At 45.5% G+C, this 24,547-nt stretch overlaps 1 protein-coding gene across 1 annotated transcript in view; it reads right to left on the reverse strand.

Annotated features, from left to right (window-relative positions):
• SAMD5 (sterile alpha motif domain containing 5) overlaps positions 1–21,452 on the reverse strand; it is a 58,093-nt gene extending 36,641 nt beyond the window's left edge. Inside the window, exon 1 of the mRNA XM_056126276.1 lies at positions 21,006–21,452. Coding sequence (XP_055982251.1) covers positions 21,006–21,449 — 444 coding nt within the window. The 5' untranslated portion in view covers positions 21,450–21,452. The remainder of the gene's footprint in view (positions 1–21,005) is intronic.
• Positions 21,453–24,547: the final 3,095 nt, after the last annotated feature.

Genomic DNA, 24,547 nt, shown 5'->3' on the forward strand with positions numbered 1-24,547 from the left:
CACAACAGCTCTACCTGGTGAAATCTTAGCTCTCGGGCAGTCCACATTCCGGTTACTCCCTAAAAGTTCTCCTAAACCCCAGTCAAAATGAACAATCCTCGCTTTAGTGCTCCTCTGCGCTCTGCTGATATTTCATTTTGGCATTCATATCACACTGAAATAGTATGTTCAGCTATATATGTATTTATTATGTATGAATTTGTGGATGTGCTTGTATGTACATATATATAAAGATGGAAATAGAGAAGGGGGCCCCTTTCAGATGGCATAATTTATACTTCAACAACCTGGAAATTCTCCCACATAACCCTTTACATTACTTTGCACATTTCTGAAATGCAAGAAAGATTTACTGAGCATAATTAATAATATGAATAACTGTTCTTGGTATTTATACTTGAAATATTTCTAAGGTTCTTTTATTAGTAACTGGTATTATTCTATGTTACAGAACAAGATACTCATCAAACCTAAGATGAAATATGTCTTGGTTTACAGGGGTCTCATTACTCCTCCAGATATCCTTGCTTTTTAGCTGAACTGCAAGCAATCCCATTTTATTCACCCAAACTCCGACCCAGAAATGCATTTCCAATAGGCCATTTGAAGGGTGTGGTGTGTAGCTGATAGTGATGAAAAGGGAAAAGGTGCCCTGGTGTGATGGTCTCTGTGGCATATCTACAGGGAATACCCAGAAGGTAGAATTTTACTGGACCCTGCTTAATAAAACTTTAAGATTGGTTTAGAGATAAATGGCTTATCATCATGATATGATCATCTAGATTTCCAAAAGGCATTCTGGCTTTCTGCATTTTGTTTTCAACTTGTAGATGAGCATGCCAGTAACAAACGGATACAGATTGAAAAGCAAAATTTGTCAAGCAGAGTCAGAGACCCTGTCACTTCTCAAACAACAGGCCGGCAGATATTGACTCTTCATCAGATTTGGTTACGAGGACATTGGCCAGCTTTGCCTCTGGAGGTACTGATCCATGCTTTCCACGTGTCAAGTAAAATCTGGACTGTTATTTTTAGGAAGTTGAGGGTTATAGTTTGCTTAAGATGTGATGTTTGCTTGTGCATAGATTTATTGATGCGTCTCTTCAGATTGTGTAATTTTGTTGTGATATTTGATGTGATATTCTCACTCCTAAGTAGGCGAAAGTGAAGACCCACAGGCCTCCAGTAGAACTCCTCCAGGGTGGACCATACCATCACGTCCCCCATGAACTCTTCATTCTTCTCAAAGTAAATTCCTATTCTATAAACTGCTATAACAGGCTCCCACGCCTTCTCATGGCAATTATGACAGTCGATGCATTGTAATCCTGTATTGATTCATCTGTTTGCATAATAAGTTCTTGCAAGCACAGACTGAGTCTGATTTCTTCCAGGGAATTCCACCACCTAGTCCAATTTGGAGCACTCCATTGAAATTACACAATCTGAAGAGACGCATCAATAAATCTATGCACAAGCAAACATCAACTTTGAAATCAAATAGCAGCATTTTTCAAAGTTTTGACCTCAAGTTATTAATAACACACAGAGGTCTAACAATTCACATAAAAGATAAGTCACCAGCAAGGTTTTTAAAACTTTTTTGAGTGCTTACCATGGTCTAGGAATTTTTTCTCATTCCTTTATGCACGCTATTTAATTAGATGCTCACAGCAAAATTCATAACTAGGGTACCAAGAAGTCAAGTACCCTGCCCAAACTTCCTCAAATAGCACTGCATTACCCAAGACAGAGATTACTAAAAGATTCTAAGATTGCATTTTAAATCATTTTCTGAGAACCGACTAGAAACTATAAGTTCTAGAATTTAATAGTATTTTCAGCAGTTTTACTGAGAGAATTTGCATAGAATAATTTACCCCTTAAAGTACAGATCAATAAGCTTTGATAAATGTTCTTAGTTACACGACCACAATTGCAATCAGAATATGGAACAGTTTCATTAGACCCCAAACTTTCCCCATGCCTATTTCCAATCAATTCCATACATTCAGTTCAAGCCACGTGAATCACTGTTGGTTTTTATTTCTATGTGAAAAAGCGTTCTTTTATATATAAATATGTATATATATACATATATATATACACACTATCATATATGGAACCAAACAGTAGACAATGTTTTGTATTTGGTATCTGTAATTTGGCATAATCACTGAGGCTTTTCCATATTAATGAAAGTTCCAGTAACTGGTTCCTTTCTCTTGCTCAGTAAAATATAGCCATTCGCAAATAGATGGATAATTGGGGTTGTTTTCAGTTTTGGGTTACTTTACATAAAGCTTCTCCATATATTAAGTAAAGCTTGTACAGATCTTTGTATGATCAATATGACTTCATATCTCTTAGAGAGCTATGAGTATTTTTGTTTCCCTTCATGTTTCTCTTAAGAAAAAACTGTTGGACCTTTTTTTCCATATCTTACTCCCTCTAGAACATATGAGAGTTTCATCCACTTTTGATTCTTATGGCCCTGGCTTTTGACAGAGTTTTATCACTCTAGTCATAAATGATATCTCAATAGTGGTTTTAATTGACATTAAAACCAATAAACAATGCTATTTGAGGGTCTTTTCATGTACATAAAAACAATCCACATTTCTCCTCTGGTGAAAGTCCAAATATCTGTCCATATTTCTATTGAATTAATTTCTTTATAAATTCTATATATAATTCTATATATAATATATTTATATATATAATTTCTTTATATATTCTAGTTACTAGTCCTTAGCCAATATGTGTTTTGCAAACTTTCACAGTCGCTGGCTTGACCTTTTATTACCTCAATATCGTTTAAATATATTCCTTAAATGCAAGCAAATTTTATTAAACTTAATATTTAAAAAATATGTATAGGCAAAACATTAAAAACTTAGAAGAGTTCCTATATATACTCAGACAGATTGGCAACATCTTACACTAGTAATAATATTTTTCATAATTAATTGATTTTGTTTGTTTTGAGGCCACACCTGACTGTCTCACACAGACTTTGTGTCCCTGTACTTCAAGGACAGTATTTTCTTAGCATCATTCCTACCTATTCCACTTATAAATATTAGCCAAACTTTTTCTTGTCTTTTTGATGATTACTGAGTCTAAGCCTTCTCCTCACCATCTGTAGCCAAACACTACGCTACATGAGTGCAGATCCTGGGATTATTTTACCTGCCCCCTCACCCCACCCCCACCTCCCCACAATGTATGTAGGATTTACTGTGTCTCAGTGCAGGGTTGGAAGAATATGTTCTTTTTTTATCCTAGCGTCAACCAAGCTTTGCCTACAGTTGCCTGTTCGGGCACATTTCTTGGACTCCTGCTCTCCATAAACTTCCCATCCTGTGAAGGAAATCCCAAACACTATTTCCCACAGGAAAATGATCAGCCCCTATATGTGTACACCAGAGGGGATTCTCTCTGGTCTCAAAGCCCACTCCGAAAATTTCACAAGTATTAAGTCCAGCTAACAGGTAACTACTGAACTTTTTTTGTATCCAAAGTTCCCAAGACTTTGAATTTAATCATTCCAGTCCTGAAAAGGTCACAAAAATTGTAGTTGCTTATCTTGCTTTGGTGGTAGGGTGGTCTCCCAAGTGGTGCTGAAGAGGCCTAAAGGCCCCGCCAACAATTCTTGGCCAACCAGTCTGGCAGTTTGATGCAAGAGCCAAGGATGCTGGCAGCTGAGGCCTTGTGGGGTCAGGGATTATGGGGGCTACCCAGGAACCAACCAAGGTGTCACATCCCACATCCCATGGTTCGTGAGGGCCTCCATGAATGTACCCAGAGGAGTGTGTGTGTGTGTGTGTGTGTGTGTGTGTGTGTGTGTGTGTGTACTGCTCTCTCTCTCTTCTGGCATCGGGAGTGTCTCTAAATCTGCTTTGCTGGTTGCTCTCACCTTCTTTCCCTGCCAAAGACAAAACAATGACGCGCCCCTTCTCTCCTTAGCATTTAAATCATCTGACCGCATTTAGAGCTACTCGTCTTTTTTTATGATTAAAGGGAAACAATATCTTCTTGTGACTGTCAACACCCAGAGTGAAAGCTAACATCACTTAAAACACAGTAGAAACTTTATAGAAAATCACAGCATAATCAAGAGTTGTCTTCTTATTTAGAAACTCCTGAGGGGGGAGGGGTGGGGAGAAAGGAAGGGTGCGGTGAAGAGATAATACAGTGGGCAAGGCAAGTTCAATCCCTGGCACCTCCTATGGTATCCAGAGGCCTGTCAGGAGAGAGCCCTGAGCGCAGAACCACAAGGAAGCCCTGAGCACCGCTGAGTGTAGCCCCCAAATGAACAAACAAAACATACAAAGAAAAGGAACTCTTCTTTCTTTCTTACAAATTTAGTCCCCTATCATTTGCTTTTACAAAAAAAATTGAATTTGAGTTATTTTCCCACACTCCTATGATCTGAAGGTATCCAAGGTTTACATATTTCTATTAAAATACATGAGATGATGCCAGATCTTACACAGCTCAGTCTCATAGGAAATGTGCATATGTCAACTAGCTCTTCCTAACAGGCTAAACCCGCCTTTCATAATTAAGGCCTAGGAGGGGCCCTTCTTGTCCCGAGTTAATAATTATTCCTCACTGAATTCTGAGAATTTATATTTTATTTTAATAGCAAAATGCATAATTCTAAGCAAAGAGCTATTATAAATGATTAAGTAGATTTTAAGTAAACAAATCAAGGCATATGTGCCAAGAAGTATCTTTAAAAGCAATTTTTCTTGGGACACTGTGTTTAGTGTTTGAGTGCGGCCACAGACGTGATCCAAGTGTTAACAACCATTTCCTCCTGAAAAATGCCAATTTCTAAAAAGAATGGTCTTTGCTGATAATTACATTATATTTGATTTTTTATTCAATTGTTTGCAATTTGGGACTAAACATAGGATTCACTTCTCTACCAAAATTACTTTCAACTATTTCCAAATCCCAACTCAAATACCAAATATGCAATTACCGATATTCAAGAACTGTGCTAGGGGCTGTGAAAGTAACTTAACTTCCAGAAATAATCTCAGAAAGAAAAGAATCATTTGATTAGCTGTGTGTATTATCTATATTATTCTCCTCTCTGCCTAGAAGAAGGGAGAATCTTGGATATTAAGGCATTATTATAAACTAAAATTTTAAGGTAAGGGTTTAGCAGAAATGAAAACAAAGAAAACTGATATTTGTTTTCACAGTATGTAACAGTGCAACAATTATTCACAGTTAATGATTGTTCTCACCAAATTGATGTGTTTTAACTATAGTAAGTATATATATATAAGTATATGTGTATATATATATAAAACATAAGTAGGTATATACACACTAGATATAATATATGTATATGTATTTATACTATGTATGTATATAATTATATATTATGTAAAAATAATATAGTGTATGTATATACATATAATATAGTACATGGGCTGGAGCTGGAGCGATAGCACAGCGGGTAGGGCGTTCGCCTCACAAGCGGCCAACATGGCCGACCCGAGTTCGATTCCTCCGCCCCTCTCGGAGAGCCTGGCAAGCTCCCGAGAGTATTCGATATGCCAGACACAGTAACAACAAAGTCTCCAATGGAGACGTTACTGGGCCCGCTCGAGCAAATCGACGATCAACGGGAGGGCCTTTACCTTTACCTTTACCTATGGGCTGGAGCAATAGCGCAGTGGGTAGGGTGTTTGCCTTGCACGCAGCCGACCTGGGTTCGATTCCTCTTTCCCTCTCGGAGAGCCTGAGAAGCTACAGAGAGTATTCCGCTGGCATAGCAAAGCCTGGCAAGCTACCCGTGACATATCCAATATGCCAAAAACACTAACAAGGAGTCTCACAACGAAGACATTACTGGTGCCCATATGAGCAAACCGATGAACAACAGGAGGACAGTGCTACAGTCTACAATATAGTACATATTACATACGTGGAGCGATAGCACAGAGGTAGGGCGTTTGCCTTGTGTGCAGCCGGCCCGGCCAAGTGGAGTTCAATTCCTCCACCCCTCTTGGAGAGCCCGGCAAGTTACCGAGAGTATCTTGCCCACAGGGCAAAGCCTGGCAAGCTACCCGTGACGTATTCAATAAGCCAAAAAACACAGTAACAATAAATCTCACGATAGAGACGTTACTGGGCCCGCTGGAGCAAATCGATGAACATTAGGAGGACAGTGACGGCATATGTATAGCATATATTACGTACATATTACTAGGACACATAACTCCCCACTCCACATCGATTTTCTACCAACTGAAAGACAGCCACTAACTCCCATAAAACAATATTTTTTTGGCAAAATAGCACTCTGATGAAGATCCTGGGTTCTAGGGTTAGTACACCTTGTTTTCAAATGAGAATTACTAGTTGTATGCCTTTGGGAAAGTAACTGTGTGTACCACCAGTGGCTCACGCTCAAATGGAATATAATTAACACAAACTGCAGCACCAGCAATCAATATGTTACACTCTTGAAGCCCCAATTTTCTCATCTATGAAATAGGAAGACAACATAATTTCATCTCAGAGGTTTGTTAGGACTGAGTGAATAATATAATTATTCATAATAATATAATTAACATCACACAGGATTTGACCATCACTACTGTTCTGAGTTTTCTTCTGCAAACTTCAGATCTGCTGACTTATGCTCTACTTGGTGAGATAATCAGCAGTAAGAAACTTATCCTAACCCATGCAAGTTTCACTTTTACGACAAAAAAGTAAACCTAAGTAGAAATGGAAAACAATAATCTGACTTTCTCATTTCTGTGGAGAGAGCGAGGGGGACAGTTAAAGCAAGAAAAAAAGGACCCAACCAACTATGAAGAGGAAAACAAAACATATCCATAGCTAACGAATAGACAGTTGTATGAGAATATTTCTAATTTTGAAAAATCATAAAATCAAAGCACCTTGAAAAGATTTTCAGAATATAGGTTGGGTTGTCTGATCTGAAAGCCTTCTTTGAAAAGAAAGACATCACTTCTCTTAATTGATGATCACTTTTGGTATAATTTAGCCCATGCCTCCTGAAACAGCCGCTTTGGGGTGATATTAATATCAGGACTATATCAGAGAGCAGAAGTAAGAGCCTGCTCTTAGTCTGAACATTGTCACTATCCCCATGTTTAATAAGGACCAGAAGATTCAACTCATCACCATTTTCAAGCTAAGTGTTGGAATATAAGGAATCATATTAACAGGGACAAATACCCTGACTCAAATTGCCATGCCAAGAAGAGGTAATAAAAACTCTAATTTAGAATTGCACCACAATAAAACTCGTAAGTTAAAGCCACCAACTAAACTCCCTCACATCTCTGTAATGAGGTAGAGCTCAGAGAGTAAATTACTTTGCTTACCCCCTGGCTCAACTCTGATCTGTAACAGATACACTGTACATCTCCTACATTATTTTTTTTCCTAAGGTACAAACCTAAAGTAGCCATGGAGAAAACGGGTGTGAATGAGTCATCCCAGATCCCTGATCAATGACAGGGACCACAACGCCCAGATTGGATGCAATTAACAACATCCCCAAGAATCAGCTTCTCTCTTTTGTGTTCAGATGGTTATTTTTCACCTTCGCCAGATTCTTTAAGGAAACAAGTCCCAAGAATTGTTCAGTGGTTTGTGTCATGTGAAAAGAGTTTTCCCTTCCTGAAGATTTACTTCCTAGCTTTACTTTCTGGCCACGAAAAGACTGCAGCTACTTAATGCAGTACTACTTTTGCCAATCAAGAATTTCCCAATGAGAGTGCCTCGCAATATGACAGCATTCCATTCCCTGTTGATACATGGGTACTGGAACGAGGCTGTATCTTTACTCCATGATTGATGACTAGCTTAGGAAGCACTGGGTGGATCCATTTCTGCAAATTCAGCTAAACTCCGCGCCTGATCTAGGTACTTTCTTCAGAAACAAACCATTCCTGTATTCCATCTTTAATCCTTGCTTCAGTGACCTTAAAAAAAAAATCATTCTACTTGACCTGTCAGTGGCTGTTTAAATGTAAATCAAGCGTTAGTTATAATGATATTGCCTGAGTTTTCCAATTTTATCTTTGTTACCTATTGGGCAGTTGTTTCCAGGGAAAGCCAAAGATTCCAGTGAAAATGAATGCCACTCCGGTTTCTTTCATAAGGGTTTTCAACTTAACATCACATCTGGCAGACAGCCCCCATTCACATTTTCATTTAAAGGCAGGGGGCGGATGAGGGAGGGGGCAGAAAGGGAAGCCACTAGTTGATAAAGTGGAAGGGACAGTGAGCGAAAGGGGGAAGATGTCGTGAAAATAGTAAAATCAATAGGAATTCAAGTTAACCCTCCGACCTCTCCACCCCCTCCAAATCTCTGCCCTTGGGTTCAAAAGCAAAATGTCTGCAAAAACCAAAGACCTAAACCCTTCCCGCCAGCTTTGCGGCTGGGGCCTTTTGAGTCACGGGGATGCTCTGAGTCATGAGCCGCTGACGCTGCCACTGAGTCTCCTGCTCCCGCAGACAGACTTGCAGCATCTGCAAAGCTCCTGTCTGGAAGTCAACTGTAATAATATCGTGATGAGAACCGTCAAAGGGTTACCAAACGGAAGGTCACGGTCAAACACTATTCATGAAAAGAGGAAAGACATGTCATGTGTAGAGGAGGAGAGTTGGGTTTAGAATGAATAAATAACTTGCCCAAGTAAATGTTAATAAAAAGAACTGAAAGACGAATCTGCCGTCTAAAAGCAATAGGTAAAGGTAAAGGTAAAGGCCCTCCCGTTGATCGTCGATTTGCTCGAGCGGGCCCAGTAACGTCTCCATTGGAGACTTTGTTGTTACTGTGTCTGGCATATCGAATACTCTCGGTAGCTTGCCGGGCTCTCCGAGAGGGGCGGAGGAATCGAACTCGGGTCGGCCATGTTGGCCGCTTGTAAGGCGAACGCCCTACCCGCTGTGCTATCGCTCCAGCCCCAATAGCTAGAATTATTGAGAAGTGGGGGCTGGAGTGATAGCACAGCTGGTAGGGTGTTTGCCATGCCCGCGGTCAACCCAGGTTCGATTCCCAGCATTCCATACGGTCCCCTGAGCAACTCCAGAAGTAATTCCTGAGTACAAGGCCAGGAGTAACCCCCCCCCCCCCCCAAAAAAAGTAAAATTATTGAGAAGGTAGCCTATGTGGAAACTTTAAAATGCAGGCATTTCTATGGCTGAAAAGGTGCTTGCCTCGCACACAGCTGCTTGAGGTTCAATCCCCAGACCCCATATGGTGCCCTGACTGCCAGGAGTGATCCCTGAGCACAGAGCCAGGAGTAAGCCCTGAGAACTGCCCAGTGTGGCAAAAAATAGAGCTAAAATTTAGACATCCCCCCACCCAAATCAACTTCTTAAAATAATAAGGCAAATTACATTCTAGGAAAAAATCCTTGAAACTCTATACAATAAGAGTATTTTCTTAACACAGAAAGAGCTCTTACAAGGTAAATGAAACCTGGAGCCTACAAGATGGCACAGTGGGTGGGGATTTGCCTTGCACACGGCACAATCCCCAGCATTCCACTATGGTCCCCTAAGCACCACCAGGATTAATTTCTGAGTGCAGAGCCAGGAGTAACCCCTGAGCATCACTGGGTACAACCCAAAAAGCCAAAAAAAAAAAGAAAAACCATACAAAACAAAACAAGCATGAAAGTAGTGAGAGACCACAGAAACACCTAGGCAAACACACTAAACGCTGCAATTTATGTATCGCTTATATGTATAATGAATATACCTGTAACATGTAGTATATAAACATACATGCAGATTTCAAATAAAATACATTAAAATAAAATATTTTAATATGTGTGTGTTTTATAGATGTATATACATTTACATGTAAACATAAAAACCCACAAATATTCAGATATTTCAATCCCTAATCTATGACATAATTTAAGAATGATGAGATACTATTTCTCATACTTGACATTCCCTGAAAAATATTAAATTAAAATAATCAGTACCATGGATAACATTTTAACTGAATAAAACAGTGCTTGAATTAGTTATGGTGCTAATGTAAGATAGAACATGTCTTCATATTAAAATAATCTTTCAAATGATATCTGCTGACACAGAAATGTCATTACCTGTAGTCATACACCATATAATGCTAGATTTGTGCATCTGTTCAAAATATGTTCTTAGTCATGTGACTTTTAAAGAAATATAGCATAATCTTAAAAAATATAATACAGGCCATATTAAATTGCTCCTTAATCTGCTTCAATGTTCTCAAATTGTCTAAATTTAAATGCTTAAATTTCATCTAGAAATATTTTATTATAAATATGATGGTTTGTTCATTATCAATATAAATGCCTTACATGTTGTAAAGTTCTCTTAGAATTTACATAGCAATTTCATACATATTCTACTCAAGAATCCTGTGCATTAGATACTGACATCAATTGTGCAGAAGTAATTTCTCTTAAACTAGAATGACCACATTTCTTTATGTCTTCCAAGGACAGGGCAGAAGAAAGAGTTTACTCTCATTACAGGCAATAATGGATCATTTAAGACATAATAAAACTTTAAATTATAAACATGCCCTCTAGACAATTGTAAATAATGTCAGTGATAAACATTCCACCCTGAAAGAATTTTTTGTTGGCCTAAACTGTACGTACTGCAGTTCCCCTTGAATTTTAATGATATGTATATTTGACTCTAATTAGCATCTTTTTATTACCTGTCCTTTAATAAGCATTGTGTTCTAGAGGGGAGTTAATTCAGAGAATTGCTAGTTATACAGTTGGCACCAACCCACAGATGTGGTTACAAGAATTCTTTGCTAGAATAAATCTGTAAAAACCTTGTCTCTCCCATAAAAATACAGAATCCTAAGTTAAACTCCAGAATTAAAATAAACAATTCATAGCTGGATCATCTAACAAACAAAGAAACAAAACTTGAATTACTTCCATTCTATTCTTCGTATGGGGATACCTTGAGATTCTATTTGCACTCAAAATTCAAGTCAGAAAAACAATTCAAGGTATAAAAATAATCTGGTTAAGTATGAATTCAATTTCATAGGTGAAATATTTTTAATACATTTAAACACTTTAAAACTAAAATGCAGTTCTGGCTTTAACTGTTAATTGCCTTAAAGCTAAAGAAGAAATAAATGAAATGATTACTGTATCCCATGCCCATTACAATTGTTTTGTCAAACAAAATCGAAGTGTTACAAACTGATATTCATGAAATAGAGTAAATATGCCACTAATGTTACCAATTTATGGTACAGTTTCCAACATAAAATTGGAAAATATGTTTATCATAATTTTGGTAAATAAAAGGAATATACAATTTTCCCCTTTCCTTTTTAAATGAAGTGGATCTTATTTTGTTTGTACCTATAACTTATGGAAATACAACAGTAATTTTTTTTAGCTCAGTGAGCTATTTATTTCAATTAGAAGCAGTAATGAAATCTCTTTAAACTATTAGATGTCACTTAGTCTCTATGGAAGACAGTGTGGATGCCTAATACCTTTTGGCATGTTCCACAGTTATTTACCCTTAATAGTTTTTATATTGACCAAAAAGGAAGATTCCCCATTTATGCCTCCCAAGCTTTTCCAAGCACAAATGGGAATGATCTGAAAGAATCATTTTTTTCATAAAACGTAGGGAAAAAAAAAACATAGAAAACCCTCGGAACTCAAGTCTGAAGAGTATTACTAAGTCTTTGCTAGAATCCAGGTTGGATTCCAGGCTATTCCGGGCTCTGCAAAGGTCAAGATCTCAAGAAGTGAGGACTGCCATGGCTCTTGGCTCACTTCCCCCTTACCATTTTCATTACTGTCTTTGGGCACACAAAAACGACTGGGCAGCATTTATACTAAAAATTCTACCTGGGGGGTTGGGGAGGGCAGAGCGAATCGTAGTACATTGTAGAGCACTTGCCTTGCATGCAACCAACCCGGATTCAATCCCTGGCATCCCATAGAGTCCCCTGAGCACTGCCAGGAGTAATTTCTGAGTTCAGAGCCAGGAGTAACCCCTGAGAATTGCCGGGTGTGACCCAAAATTACCCCCTGAAAAAACAAACAAATAAATAAATAAAAATTCACTTCTGGTTCATTTACCAAAAACCCCTATCAACCAGAATGCCACCAAACCTGTAGATTTTGTAACACAGCAACCTTCAACTCTCAGATGGTGGCAGCAGGACCCAAAGTAGAAGCTAATGGAGCTCATGTGGTTGAGCACTTCTCAGGATCGAGGCTACTCACCTAGCACAGTCTTCTGTCTTGATGCAGTTAATCAGCTTCACGGCCCTACTCAAGGCAGTCTCAACTCTCTAGCCCGAAACCACAACTGACCTCATGGATCTTAGCTGCTGCTTGATCCCACAAACTATTCCTTTGGTCCTTTACAGTGTAAATCTTCTTTGCACTCCTAAATGAGATGCCACAATCATTCCAACTCTGTTTGGTGAGACGTTTGCCTTCCAAAGTCAGGAAATCTGACAAACCATCAGTGGCCTTCTGTAGAGTCCAGTGAGATGGCCATGGGGGTGGGCAGAAGGGGTGTCCTTTGTTGTGGGGCAGATGGTGAACTCCTTTCTAAAGGAAAGAATAGGGGCTGGAGCAATAGCACAGCAAGTAGGGCATTTGCCTTGCACGCTGCCAACCAGGGTTCAATTCCCAGCATCCCATATGGTCCCCTGAGCATGACCAGGGGTAATTCCTGAGCGCAGAGTCAGGAGTAATCCCTGTGCATTGCCTGGTGTGACCCAAAAAGCAAAAAAAATAATAATAATAAAAATAAAAATTAAGGAAAAGAATAAACTGGTAGACCTGCCTCCCCAACAATCCAAAAGGAGACACGATGATGAGCGGACCTTTGTGGAGAGAGCAAGCAACAAGCTGCTGACGTCATGCTAGCCCACATCTTCCCAAGAAACCTCAAGATTGTCCATTTTGAGGAACGCCCAGATGAAGACTCTGAGATGGATCCGGCCTCCTGGCCTGGATGCTGGGCTGCTCTGGGTGTGGGATCCAACACAGGTGATGGGGATGAAAGCATCACTGCTGAAAGACAGGTTTAGCCTGGCGGGGGGTGGGGGGTGGGGTCTTGGGGAGGCCTCCCTGATGGGAAATCAAGACGCAGCTGCTGGAATTTTGGAGCCAGGCACTGCCAGTATCAGACTAAGAGAGGTTTCTGTTATCTTCTCCACTGAGGTGCTACGGCTACAAATGCCAGTTTAATAAGTTCACAAGTTTGGGCTCATCCAGTTACCAAGGAAACACCCCACTTTTCACAGGGGAACCCAAGGTGACCTGGCATGGTGCACAGCTGGAACTCGAATGCCAGAGTCTGGATGGAGCCTGGGCTCTGACAGGAAGGCACAGTGTCTCCGACGAGCAGGGCCAGCACCTGCCACTGTCTGACCTGGACTGACCCCAGAGGTGCCCTGACACCAGAGCCCACTTCTGCACTGCTGGGGAGGGCAGGCAGCGAGCACTGCGGGGGGGGGAGGGGAGTAGGATGGCCCATGCGCAGGGAAGATGTATCATAAGAAGTTCATTTGCGCATGGCGGCCAGCCCACCTTGAGAAGGAGCATCTTCTCCCATTTTCATCATCCTGGCGCTGACCCGGCTTCACCTTCATCCTGGTGCTGGCTCTGAATAGTACCGACATGAACAAGGAGCACTTCCTCTCCCGGCGCTGCTTGGGTCATCAATTTGACATCGATTTTGACAGTTGTATTAATTTTGACAGCAGTATCAATGACTTTTGATACTATTATTAAAATGATAATAAGGGGTGAGAGAGATAGTCCAGCAGGTAGGTCACTGACCATGCACACAAGTGTCCCAGGTTGAATTTGGACACCTTACATAATCCCTTGAGCCCTGCCAGGAGTGGCCCCTGAGTACAGAGCCAGGAGTAAGCCCTGAGCAGTGTGAGATGTGACCCACAACGACCGCCCCCACCCCCACCGAACGGCAAGGGAAAAATGATAATGAACATATTTTTAATTAAAGTTCTGTCACTGATAACCTTTACTCAAATCTTAGCCAAAGAAGATCTTTAACACTTGAAATAAACACAAATTTGTTCACTGTCAGCATTTGGAGAAACAATTCAGCAAAATTCACCATCAGTGTTTGTAAAGATAAGATCTGAGGTGCTTAAGTTAAAGTAACACTACATTAGAGTCTTGGGAAGTTTCAGGTGTGCATCTTTGACAATCAATTTCAGCACAGACTAAAGCAAATCACCACTGAAATTTCAATTTTATACTACACATGGGCTGGAGCGATAGCACAGCGGGTAGGGCGTTTGCCTTGCATGCAGCCGACCCGGGTTCAATTTCTCCGCCCCTCTCAGAGAGCCTGGCAAGCTACCAAGAGTATCTCGCCCGCACGGCAAAGTCTTGCAAGCTACCCATGTTGTATTCGATAATGTCAAAAACAGTAACAAGTCTCACAATTTGTTGTGAGACATTACTGGTGCCCACTCGAGCAAATGGATGAACAACAGGACAGTGTGACAGTGCTACTTGCTACACATACCAGAGCCCCTGTGCTCCGTTTCCCTAAATCTCTCCCACCTTCCTTTCTGCGATCCACAAATTGGTCTTCTAGCATTTATTTTTGTTTTATTCAATTCATCAGTGTGTTGGTTTTCTCTGATCAACACTTCTGAGTGGAATCAGAGAGGGTGCGGCTTCCCTCTAGGACCACCCACATCATTGCAGAGAGGTAGGATTTCATCTTGCTTTATAGCCAAGTGACATTTTATGTATCTCTATTCCATGTCCTCCAGACTCAATCATCTGTCACGGGTCTTATTTTGCTTCAAGCCAGGCACTAGAGGTTGGGCCCGCCACATACCATATATACTCCCATTCACTTGTAGGCAGGGACATATGTATCTATCAATGTCATTGCTGGAATCCAATTTCTGACACATGGCAAGTGTTTAATATTTGTTAAACAGATGAATAGGCAGGAGAAAGTGTAAAGAGATTGACAGAAAGGGGGCCAGAGGGGGGTGTGACTTAAGGCCCAGGAATTTTCGTGGAAAATAAACTGACAGGAACAAGAATAGAATGGTAATATCATCATCATTTGCAACTATTCCTGTCTCTTCCCTACCTCCTTTCCTTTTTTCCTTGTCTGCTTTCCATTTGGGGGTTGTTTGGTTGTTTTGAGCCACAACCAGCAATGCTAGGGTTTGGGGCACTCCCAGCAGTATGTGGGGGACCATAGAGTACCAGGGCTAAACAACAGGCTCCCACATGCAAAGCTTGAGCTCCAGCTCTCAGAACCTTCTACTTACTGGGCCCTTCTTTCCATGGGGTTCCAATCAGCATCTGAAACCCAAAAGCCTAAAAGGACCTTCACTCTCAGGATAAAGATACTTGGTGATATGGACTTAAGTTGGGGAAATGACCGTTGCCAGCTTCCAATCTTCCCTGGAAACTTATGAGAGCAGAGGAATTCTTGGGAAAGAGGACTATTCATTGCTATTTCCAGTTTCTGACAGGACCCATGACAAAACTCCAAATCCCTTCCCTTCTTTTCCCTATTTTCTCCTTGTTGCCACTCCTGTCCTCTCTTTCTCTTTCCTAGAGACTTCTAGATCTCCTAGCACCCAACACAGACACCCTCACATCAGCTCTGCTTCTGCAAATTCAGTCACTCTGGACTATCTCTTCCAAACTTCCACTCGTAGCCAATGATCACAAGAGCCCGCTCCTTAAATTCACATAGACGTATGAACAAAGTGTTAAAGTTACACAAACTCTGTTTTAATAGGTAGTGTGTGGCAAGAAGATACTCTTCAGCTGAAATAAAGTTGAGATGCTTCCAGTCCGCTGGAAACCTAATGCCTTCATCACCCACTATCAACCTACTGTTGATAGTTCCACAACCCTCCTTCACAAGCGTCCCAGACTACCAGGACACAATATAACACCATGGTGTCTGCAACCCACAGTATACAAATATGACTAGTCAGGGCACTTTCCCAATCTGTGCAGTGATATACAGTATATAAATATTATTGCGGGTAAGGCATTTGCTTTGCACGCAGCTAACCTGGGTTCGATTCCTCCGCCCCTCTCGGAGAGCCCCACAAGCTACCGAGTGTATCTTGCCTGCATGGCAAAACCTGGCAAGCTCTCCATGACGTACTCGATAGGCCAAAATCAGTCATAACAAGTCTCACCATTTGTTGTGATACGTTACTTGTGCCTGCTCAAGCAAATCGATGAACAACGGGAGGACAGTGCTACAGTGCTACCATTGGTATATGAAGATATTGCATATACCTAAGACCTAACATTAGTAGGTTTACACAGTATTCTCTGTTAAGTTTCAATCCCTCCAGGTCTTCCTTCACTGGAATCTGATGGGCAGACAGTAGGGGAATGAAGAATCTTCAATTTTCCACCTACATGATCCTAGTTGCCTCCCCCATCCACTCTCCATCCCTGGGGAAGTCAATTCACCTTTCCCTCCAGAATGAGCTGAGCACAGTTCCCTCCGATCTCCTCACTGACCCCTGGGATCCTTTCTACCAGTGCTTTTTCATACTCCACTTCTTCTGTCTTTACACACACAACCCACAAAACTGTTCCCTGGGCCCTAAGTCCCCTTCTGCCGTAACCTTAGTTCTGTCTTTGCAATCCAACTTCATTAAAAAATGTCTGGGGCACCGCCAGACAAAGGAATATTGTTCAGAGCTAAAAATAAATGAGCTAACAAGCCAGAAAAAGACATGGAGGAGACTTAAATGCACATTATTAAGTGAAAGAAGCCAATCTGAGAAAGCTGCACGGTGTGTGATTCCAACTCTGGACCTTCTGGGAAAGGCAAAACTACAAAGCAGTAAGTCAGTCAGTAGTTGCCGGTGATTAGAGGAAGGATGAATAGATGGAGAGTCAGGATATGTAGGGCAGTGAAAATGCCCTGTGGAAAACGTAATGACGGGTGCATTTGTCCAAACCCAAACACACAGCACCAAAGGGAACCCTAACATGATTCAGAGATGCAGGTGATCCCTGGTGCCAAGGCAGATGCATCAATTGTAAGACATGCACCATTCTGGGGGGGCGGGGGCGCTGACCTTGGGAGGAGACTGCCATCAGTGGGCACATCAGTGGGAACCTGGGGATCTTTGACTTCTCAATTATGCTGCAAATCTAAAACTGACTTTTGCAAAAGCCAGTGTCTTCAAAAACGGAAATGGCCTGTGCAGCTCCCTTTGATCACTCAAGGCTGCTGTTTCAGACATTTACCTGCCTGCTGGCTGCTCTCCAGGGCTGCCTTCATGCCTGAATCCTGCGTGGCCCCATCTGACCCTGTGAAGGCACCTCTACTCGCAAGCTTCTCAAGTTCCACAGACTAAGGCAATGCCATTCCCAGCTCCTTACCTCCTATCTCTGTGCTCTCTTTTACTCTCTTGCCTAGAGGGGCTCCTTCTTCTGCCCTTCTCCTAAGTCCTGAAGCTTCTCAAGCTTCCATCCTGCCCCCATCTCTCCTCTCTCTCCACTACTCACTGGCACACCTGACTTCAGTGTGCCGGTAACTCCCTTGTTTCTCTCTGCCCCTGGATTTCTCTTCTCTGCCCACCCCCCATCCTCGGTCATATCTCCAAGTGCCAACTAGTTAACTAGGTTGGGATATCTGTGGGCCATTGCCACTCTGTGCATCTCAACCCGAAGGCTTGAGTGTCTCAACAGCTTTCTCCCTAAACAAGCTGTCTCCTACATCCTGGCACTGTAAACTTCGACCAGAAATCACATTATCCTACTCCCGCTTTCCCCCACCTTAAAAGCCTCCTCACTGTCTACCTTGCCCAAGCCAGAATTCCAGTATGCACACACGGTTCTGTCTTCCCCTGGTCTTCACGCTGAAGCCTTTCCACCTGAAGCTCTCAGCCCAAATGCCAGTTCGGAAAAGCCTACCATGCCTTCTATGTCCCTGCAAACTAGGTTGGATGCGCCTATTCCCCACATGCTCTCTGCCTCCAGAGAATCACACACTGACTCGCCACAATTTGTTCATTTTAGGTCTCCCCTCCGATATCCCGTGACTGTGACAGGCAGGACTCGGTGTTGCCTGTCACCACAGTCTCCTGGAGCCAAGCAGAAGGCTGGTAGAGAGAAATTTAACGAACAAATGAAGTAGCATTAGCTAAAGCTTGGTCCAGCACTGCTTGTGTAGTATACACCCCCATTCTGCTCTGATAGAAATCACAGAAGTCAGGGAAGTGAACGTTCAGCCCTTGTCTTGATGGCTTTGGATTTCAAACAGGGCTCTCTCGGGGCTCCTGAGACTCCAAAACGACAGGTTTCCTTTGGAAAACAGGGCAACTTCCATGTAACTTAACATTTTAAGGGAGGTAGAGGTGAGTGGAAACTGAACTGGCACCACAGAAACTGCCACTAGCGCCAACACTATGATACACGATAAATCCTTTCCAATGAGTCTTGAGAAGGTCCTTCAACTCAATGTCCTCTCAAAGACTCACTACTCCTGTCCTGATCACCTCAGTATAATCCACTTCAAGCCATTCAACAGTCTCAGAAGAGTAAAAAAACAAAATTAAAAATCACAGGGATCAGCAACACAAATGAAAATGAATAAAAAGGGAAGGTGAGACACTCAACCAAACCATCCAAAATGCCTGCGATGAGCAGGACACATTCTGAATCAAGACAGAGCCAAAGGGTCGAGAGACACGATATGAGTTCTTCTTAAAGAACTTCTGGTACTGTCAGCAAAGAAGCTAGTTTTATCAGAAAATAATCCCTTAAATAATTTAAAGTCCAAAAACCCAAGAGGCAAATGCACACAACAAATTCAGAGTGAGTGACCTGATCTTGGCCCTACATACCCGATACCCCATTTAGGATACATTAACTTTATTTTAGTTTATATTTCAGTGTGTTCAGTTTTCCTTGCAACGCACACAGAGATATAGGGCCAAAGATTTGTATTTTATAATTAAATTTCGCAGTTGCATTTTTGGGGTCTTTGGGTCAAAACATTGGTAAAGTATGGAAGACAATTTTTGCTTTTAGCTGCCCCGAAGTATCTCTTCCATTAATTCAAAAAGGAAAATGCATTTACAAAAAGGGACCTGGGGTATATCTTTCTTAGCAAATATGATCATTATGAAATTTACATAGACCAAAGCTATTCTTTTCTATGGAAATTAAGCGGTTTCTACAAGAGCTGAAGATTTTCTCGGACGTTGCACTTATTCCAGGACACCCCCACTTGCACACCCCCTGATCCAGGCAGGAGAACACAGTCCAAAGACAATGCTCAGATATGCCCCATCCTTTCACACCCAGCACCCACCCCCTCACAACCTCCATGCTTGCTATTTAGACCTGAGTCAAATGTCAGGTGGGTCCCCACCTGTCCTCTGCTCTCTCCTGCCCGCACCTTCTACTGCCTTCTGGACCCTATGACCCAGCTCTTCGATAAGGAACAAGCCAACTCAGTGACATCTCTTGCTCCCTAACTCCTCTCTGGTCAGGGCTAGAGGCACAGATGTTCTCTCCGCCTAAGCCTACCACACTGCCTGAGCTGTGGCATCCCAGAAGCCCTCTGTGTTCCGTTCCTTCCACCTGTGGTCATCAGGTAATAGAGGCCTTCACCCCGCTGGCCGAGTCCTCCAGCCATGTGACACACACTCTAATACTCTCTCTACCTGCCCAAGAACCCCAGCACCTCACTTGGGGACACTGACCTAGACCACAGTGTCGGGGGCAGCTGGTCCATGCCCCTAAATGCAAGCCAACCAAACACCCTGGACATGCAGGCTTTGGGAACCAATAGGGTACTCAACAACAGTTTATCTCAATCCTCTCACAAGATCCCATCTGGGTCACATTCAAACCCATCTTCCCACCCATCAGGCGGATCCGATCTCCACTCTAACAAAGTTTTCTGCTTGAACGTTCCTTATAAGCAGACAATAATGTGAGTGCCCCAGAAATGTGGGCAAACGTTTTGAGCGAGCACCCACATTTCCCCAGAGGGGGTAATGCTGCACCTCCATCAGCATCTCTGCCACCTTCCCTCCAGGTCTTCATCCCCTCACTGAGGGAAGGCACCATGTTCCTGGACACTCCCAGGTAGGCTTGAGAATGACCTGCAAGCTCTCCATCCTATGTCCTCCCGTGAGAAGAAACTGGGACTTTTTTTTTTTTTTTTTTTTTTTTTTTTTTTAGTTCTCCTGCACCCAAACCCGCAGATCCGCCTTCCTCGGAGGCACAGAACTTGGGTGTTTTCCCTCAGCCTGTCCCGGCAATTCCTCATCCACCACTGTCCTCTCCCAAATGCCAACCCGCCTGGACTCTAGAAATCACAACGGTGCCCGCTTCATTTGGATGAATACCAAGGCGGCTTCTCTGGAAGGGCTCTATCTGGGCATCCTGCTCACCGCTGCACCCTGAGATTGAAGTGGAAGCAACTTTACCCAAGTGAACCGCCACAGCGCTTTCACAACAGAACGCCCCATCCGGGGCGCTGGCGCTCCCCTGTGCAACCAGGAGCGGCCGGGGGCGTGTTTCATCACCTGAGTTACCTGATTTCCCTTGGGTTGGTCTTAAAAGGAGGCGGATTTGCCTTGTCCCGTGGGTAGGAGCCCTGCTCCTGGCCCTTCGCACAACTCCGCGCACACGCACACAACTCGCCCCGACACGGAGGGGGAGCGCGTCGTCCCGCGCCTGTCCTGGACGAGAATGAACCCAGGATGGGGGGACTCGCGGGGACCCACCACCAAAGAAGCGGGCGAGAGAGGAATAAAGAGCCAGTGCAGAGAGAACAGAAGAGAACCCCCCCCCCCCACACACACACACACATCTAGAGCCCGCTGGCCTCTCCCCCCATCCCAAGCTCCGGGGAGTCCCCTGCCAGCGACGCGTGCGTGCGTGGTCGCATCCCCGCGTCCCGCGGGCGGCGTCCCCCCTTACCTTGCGGGAGTACGGGGGCTTGCTCAAGTGGATGCCGTCGCGGGCCAGCTTATCCCTGATCATGATCTTCAGCTTCAGCTTGGGGTAGCTCACCAACTCCCTGGCGCGCGGCGGGGCGGGGGTCTGGCCGCGGGGGTCCCCACGGGGTGCGTGCGTCGCCGGCTCCCCGCACGGCTCCCCCCGGCGGACACGGGGCACGGCGGGCGGCTGCGGCTCGAGCGTGAAGTAGAGGCCGGCGGCCGCCGCGTCCTGCTCCCGCAGCCGGCGCACGGCCTCCAGGATGCGGCGGCGGTGCGCGGGCGCCAACACCCCGATGGCATCCAGGTCCGGGTCCCCGATCTGCTTGCACACCTCCAGGTCATCGTAGCCGTTATCCACGAAGGACTCCGCGTACTGCGGGAGCTGCAGCGCTTTCAGCCACTCGTAAACTATGTTGGTGCACATGGTGGCCCCCTCCTCGGCCGGGGAACTTTTTGACTTCCCGGTGCTCCGCGAGCGCCCCAGGCCAACGGCGGGGGGGAAAAGTTGGCGTCGGGTCCCGAGAGCCGCGGCCGGCAGACGCCCGTTGGCAGGCGGGCGCGGCCAGGAGAATTCCCCGAGCAAGCAAGCGAGCGCGGCGCGCCCGGGCACTGGCGGCGGCGGGAGGCGCGCGGCGGGGAGGGGCGCGGCGGGGAGGGGCCGGGCACACCCCTGCTCGGCCGGTCGCGGGGGGTCAGCGCCGCGCCGCGCCGCCCCGGACCTCGCCCCGCCGTCCTGGCGCGCCTGGCAGCATCGCGCCGCGTCCGAGCGGGCGCCCCCGCCGTGGGCAGGCGGTTGGGTGGGCGCAGCCCCGCGGCCGCCCGGGAGCGCCGGGTCTCGGCGACGGCGAGTCACGGGGGTCCCCCGGGGGGGGGGGGGGGGGGGAGGCGGCGGGAGACGGGGCGTCTTCAGCAGCTGCCCGGGTGGGCGCGGGCCGTTTGCCCCTTCTCTCCACCCCCCAACCCACCCACCCACCCCCGTCCGCTCCGGCCGCGCGCGCCGCAAGGAAGCGTGGGGGGCGCTCAGAGCTCCGGAGTCGGGGACCGCTCGCGGGGTGCTGGTGGCCGAGGGCACGTCGCGATCGTCGCCCCCGCCGGTGGAGCCGGGCGGACGGTCAAGTTTCCCGTGACCGTGGCCGTCTGCGTGGCCTGCCCCGTTCTTCCCCGCCGCGGGGCTGGCCGCTTCCCAGGATGCCCGCACGCCGCGCGGAGCGCCGGCGTTTTGGAGAGCGGCGGCGGGTGGGCGCGATTTGGGGGCGGGCGTGCGTCTCCTCCTCGCTGGGCGGCGGGGAACGTCTACGGTGGGGGGCTGGGGGGTGGGCGGAGGGGGCGCGTCGTCAGCCTGGCTCTCGTCCTCGGACCCAGGTCTGGGAAAGTTTACGAAGGGTTGTACTTTGCTCCTGGCGGCTGCGTGCCACCCGCGCCTACCCTCTTTCCCCAACGGTGCTCTCGAGAGCCCGTCCCGCCCTCCCACCCTGCATCCTCACGGGGCGCCCCCACTCCTCCCCAGGCGACCGGACACCCACCCCCCAACACACACACACACACACACACACACACACACACACACACACACACACACACACCCGGGACACTCGCAGGCGCGGAGTTCTGCGCGTCCCGCGTGGACCCGGCCACTCCGCCGAACAGACAGAAATAGAGGGGGCTTCGTGGCCAAAGTCGGAGCCACCTCTCGGGGTGCGCACCCCAGAGACCTAGCCTACGTTTTCCCTTAAGTAACCCGAGTATTAGGAGCGAAGAGAATTAGAGGTCGAGCCAGGCCCCTCCGACACTCCGCGCCCTTCCCCACGCGCACCCCCCTTCTTCTCTCTTTTCAACTTCCCACTTGAGTCATCTCAGACCTTGCGCCCAAGGGTCCTTTTCCCGGGGGTGGGGGTCCCCAGTGGGGCATGGCACCCTTTGGGAGCTATCACGTTGTAGTCTTTTTTTTTTTTTGCACATTTGCTTGGGGGAGGGGGTCCCCCTTCTTTCCCCAAATCAGAAGTGTGTGGTCTCTTGGGGGTGGGGGGGGGACACGGATCTCTTAAAAGAATCAGATGTCAGCTTTGGCCCCTGTGACCCGGGCACGGACCCCACGTGGAAGCATCCAAGCTAGTCCCTACCGTTCTCGAGGGAGGGCGAGGGATGCGGGTTCCCAGGCCCCGGGGCTCGCGCCTCCCCTTGAGAACTGCCAGGCACCTGTTGGGCTGGAGATGGCCCGAGTGAGCGCCAAGAGACGTGGGGCAGCTGCTGGCGCCCGCCCCGGTGGCTCGCGCCGCCCTTGGCCCTGGCCGGGCTAGGGTTTCCAAGCGCCCGGGCGCCCAGTGTCCGCGCGGAACCCACGGCTCGCACCAAAGCGGACTCACAGCGCCCCCTCGCGGTCCCTCAGACGAATGGTAAAGGCGTTGTCCGAGGCACTAAACTCCTTTTCAAAAAGAGTTTCAAGTCTCTGAGCTCACCCCTCGCCCGCAGCGTTTTAAGATATGAATCTGGGGTGTGGAGAATGGACACTGGTGAAGGGACGGATGTTTCATTGTATGACCAAGACTTAAACACAAAAGCTTTGTAACTGCTCTCACGGTGATTCAATAAATAAAATTATAAAAAACAGAAAAAAAAAGTAAGGTGGAGTTCATGCCCAATTCAACAAGCTAATCAGTTGCTGAATGGATAGCAATACTCCTACATAAAAAAAAGATATGAATCTTTTCATCAAGTGTACCTCGGTACCCACACTCTCTTGCACAAGGAGCTTTGATTTTTTAGGGGAAAAAAAAAACACTCGCACCATGTTAAACGTCTGACTGTAGGTATTTATTTGACATAATAAACAGTCATCAATTCATATATTTGACCGCGTCTGATTTGTAACATGGTTATCCAGTATCTTGCAGGAGATAGAGACAACCCAACAGGAATTAGGTCCCACAGACTCACTGTTCGTGGTAGAGCAAAGGTGAGTACTTGGCGCGAACAAATTCAGGAACCTTCTTCAGTTACTAACCTTCCCAGTTGCAAACTCTCCAGCTGTGCAAGAGGCAGCAACAGTCTGTGGGAAGAGGTGTGTGTGGGGGTCCTGTTTTTTAGGACTAGTGAGCTTACAACCCCAGGGTTTCATTGCTGTGGGTTTCTTTGCCATGCTATTTAAAAAAAAAAAAAAAACGGCCAGTGCTGGAGCAATAGCACAGTCGGTAGGGAGTTTGCCTTGCACGCGGTGACCTGGGTTCGATTCCTCCACCATTCACGGAGAGCCCGGCAAGCTACCAAGAGTATCTCTTCCACACAGCAAAGCCTGGCAAGCTACTCGTGACGTATCGGATATGCCAAACACAGTAACAAGTGTCACAATGGAGACGTTACTGGGCCTGCTTGAGCAAATCGATGAACAATGGGAGGACAGTGACAATGACAATAAAAGGCCAATGGGACCAAGCAGCCCTTTGCTTACTGCTATAGAGCCTTTTTCTCCTGTGGGTTCCTAAAGAATTCAGCCTATCTCATTTAACCCTCCCTGCTGGCAGGAAG

Source organism: Sorex fumeus, unplaced genomic scaffold (assembly GCF_029834395.1).
Source record: "Sorex fumeus unplaced genomic scaffold, SorFum_2.1 ptg000061l, whole genome shotgun sequence".
Lineage (NCBI taxonomy): Eukaryota > Metazoa > Chordata > Mammalia > Eulipotyphla > Soricidae > Sorex > Sorex fumeus.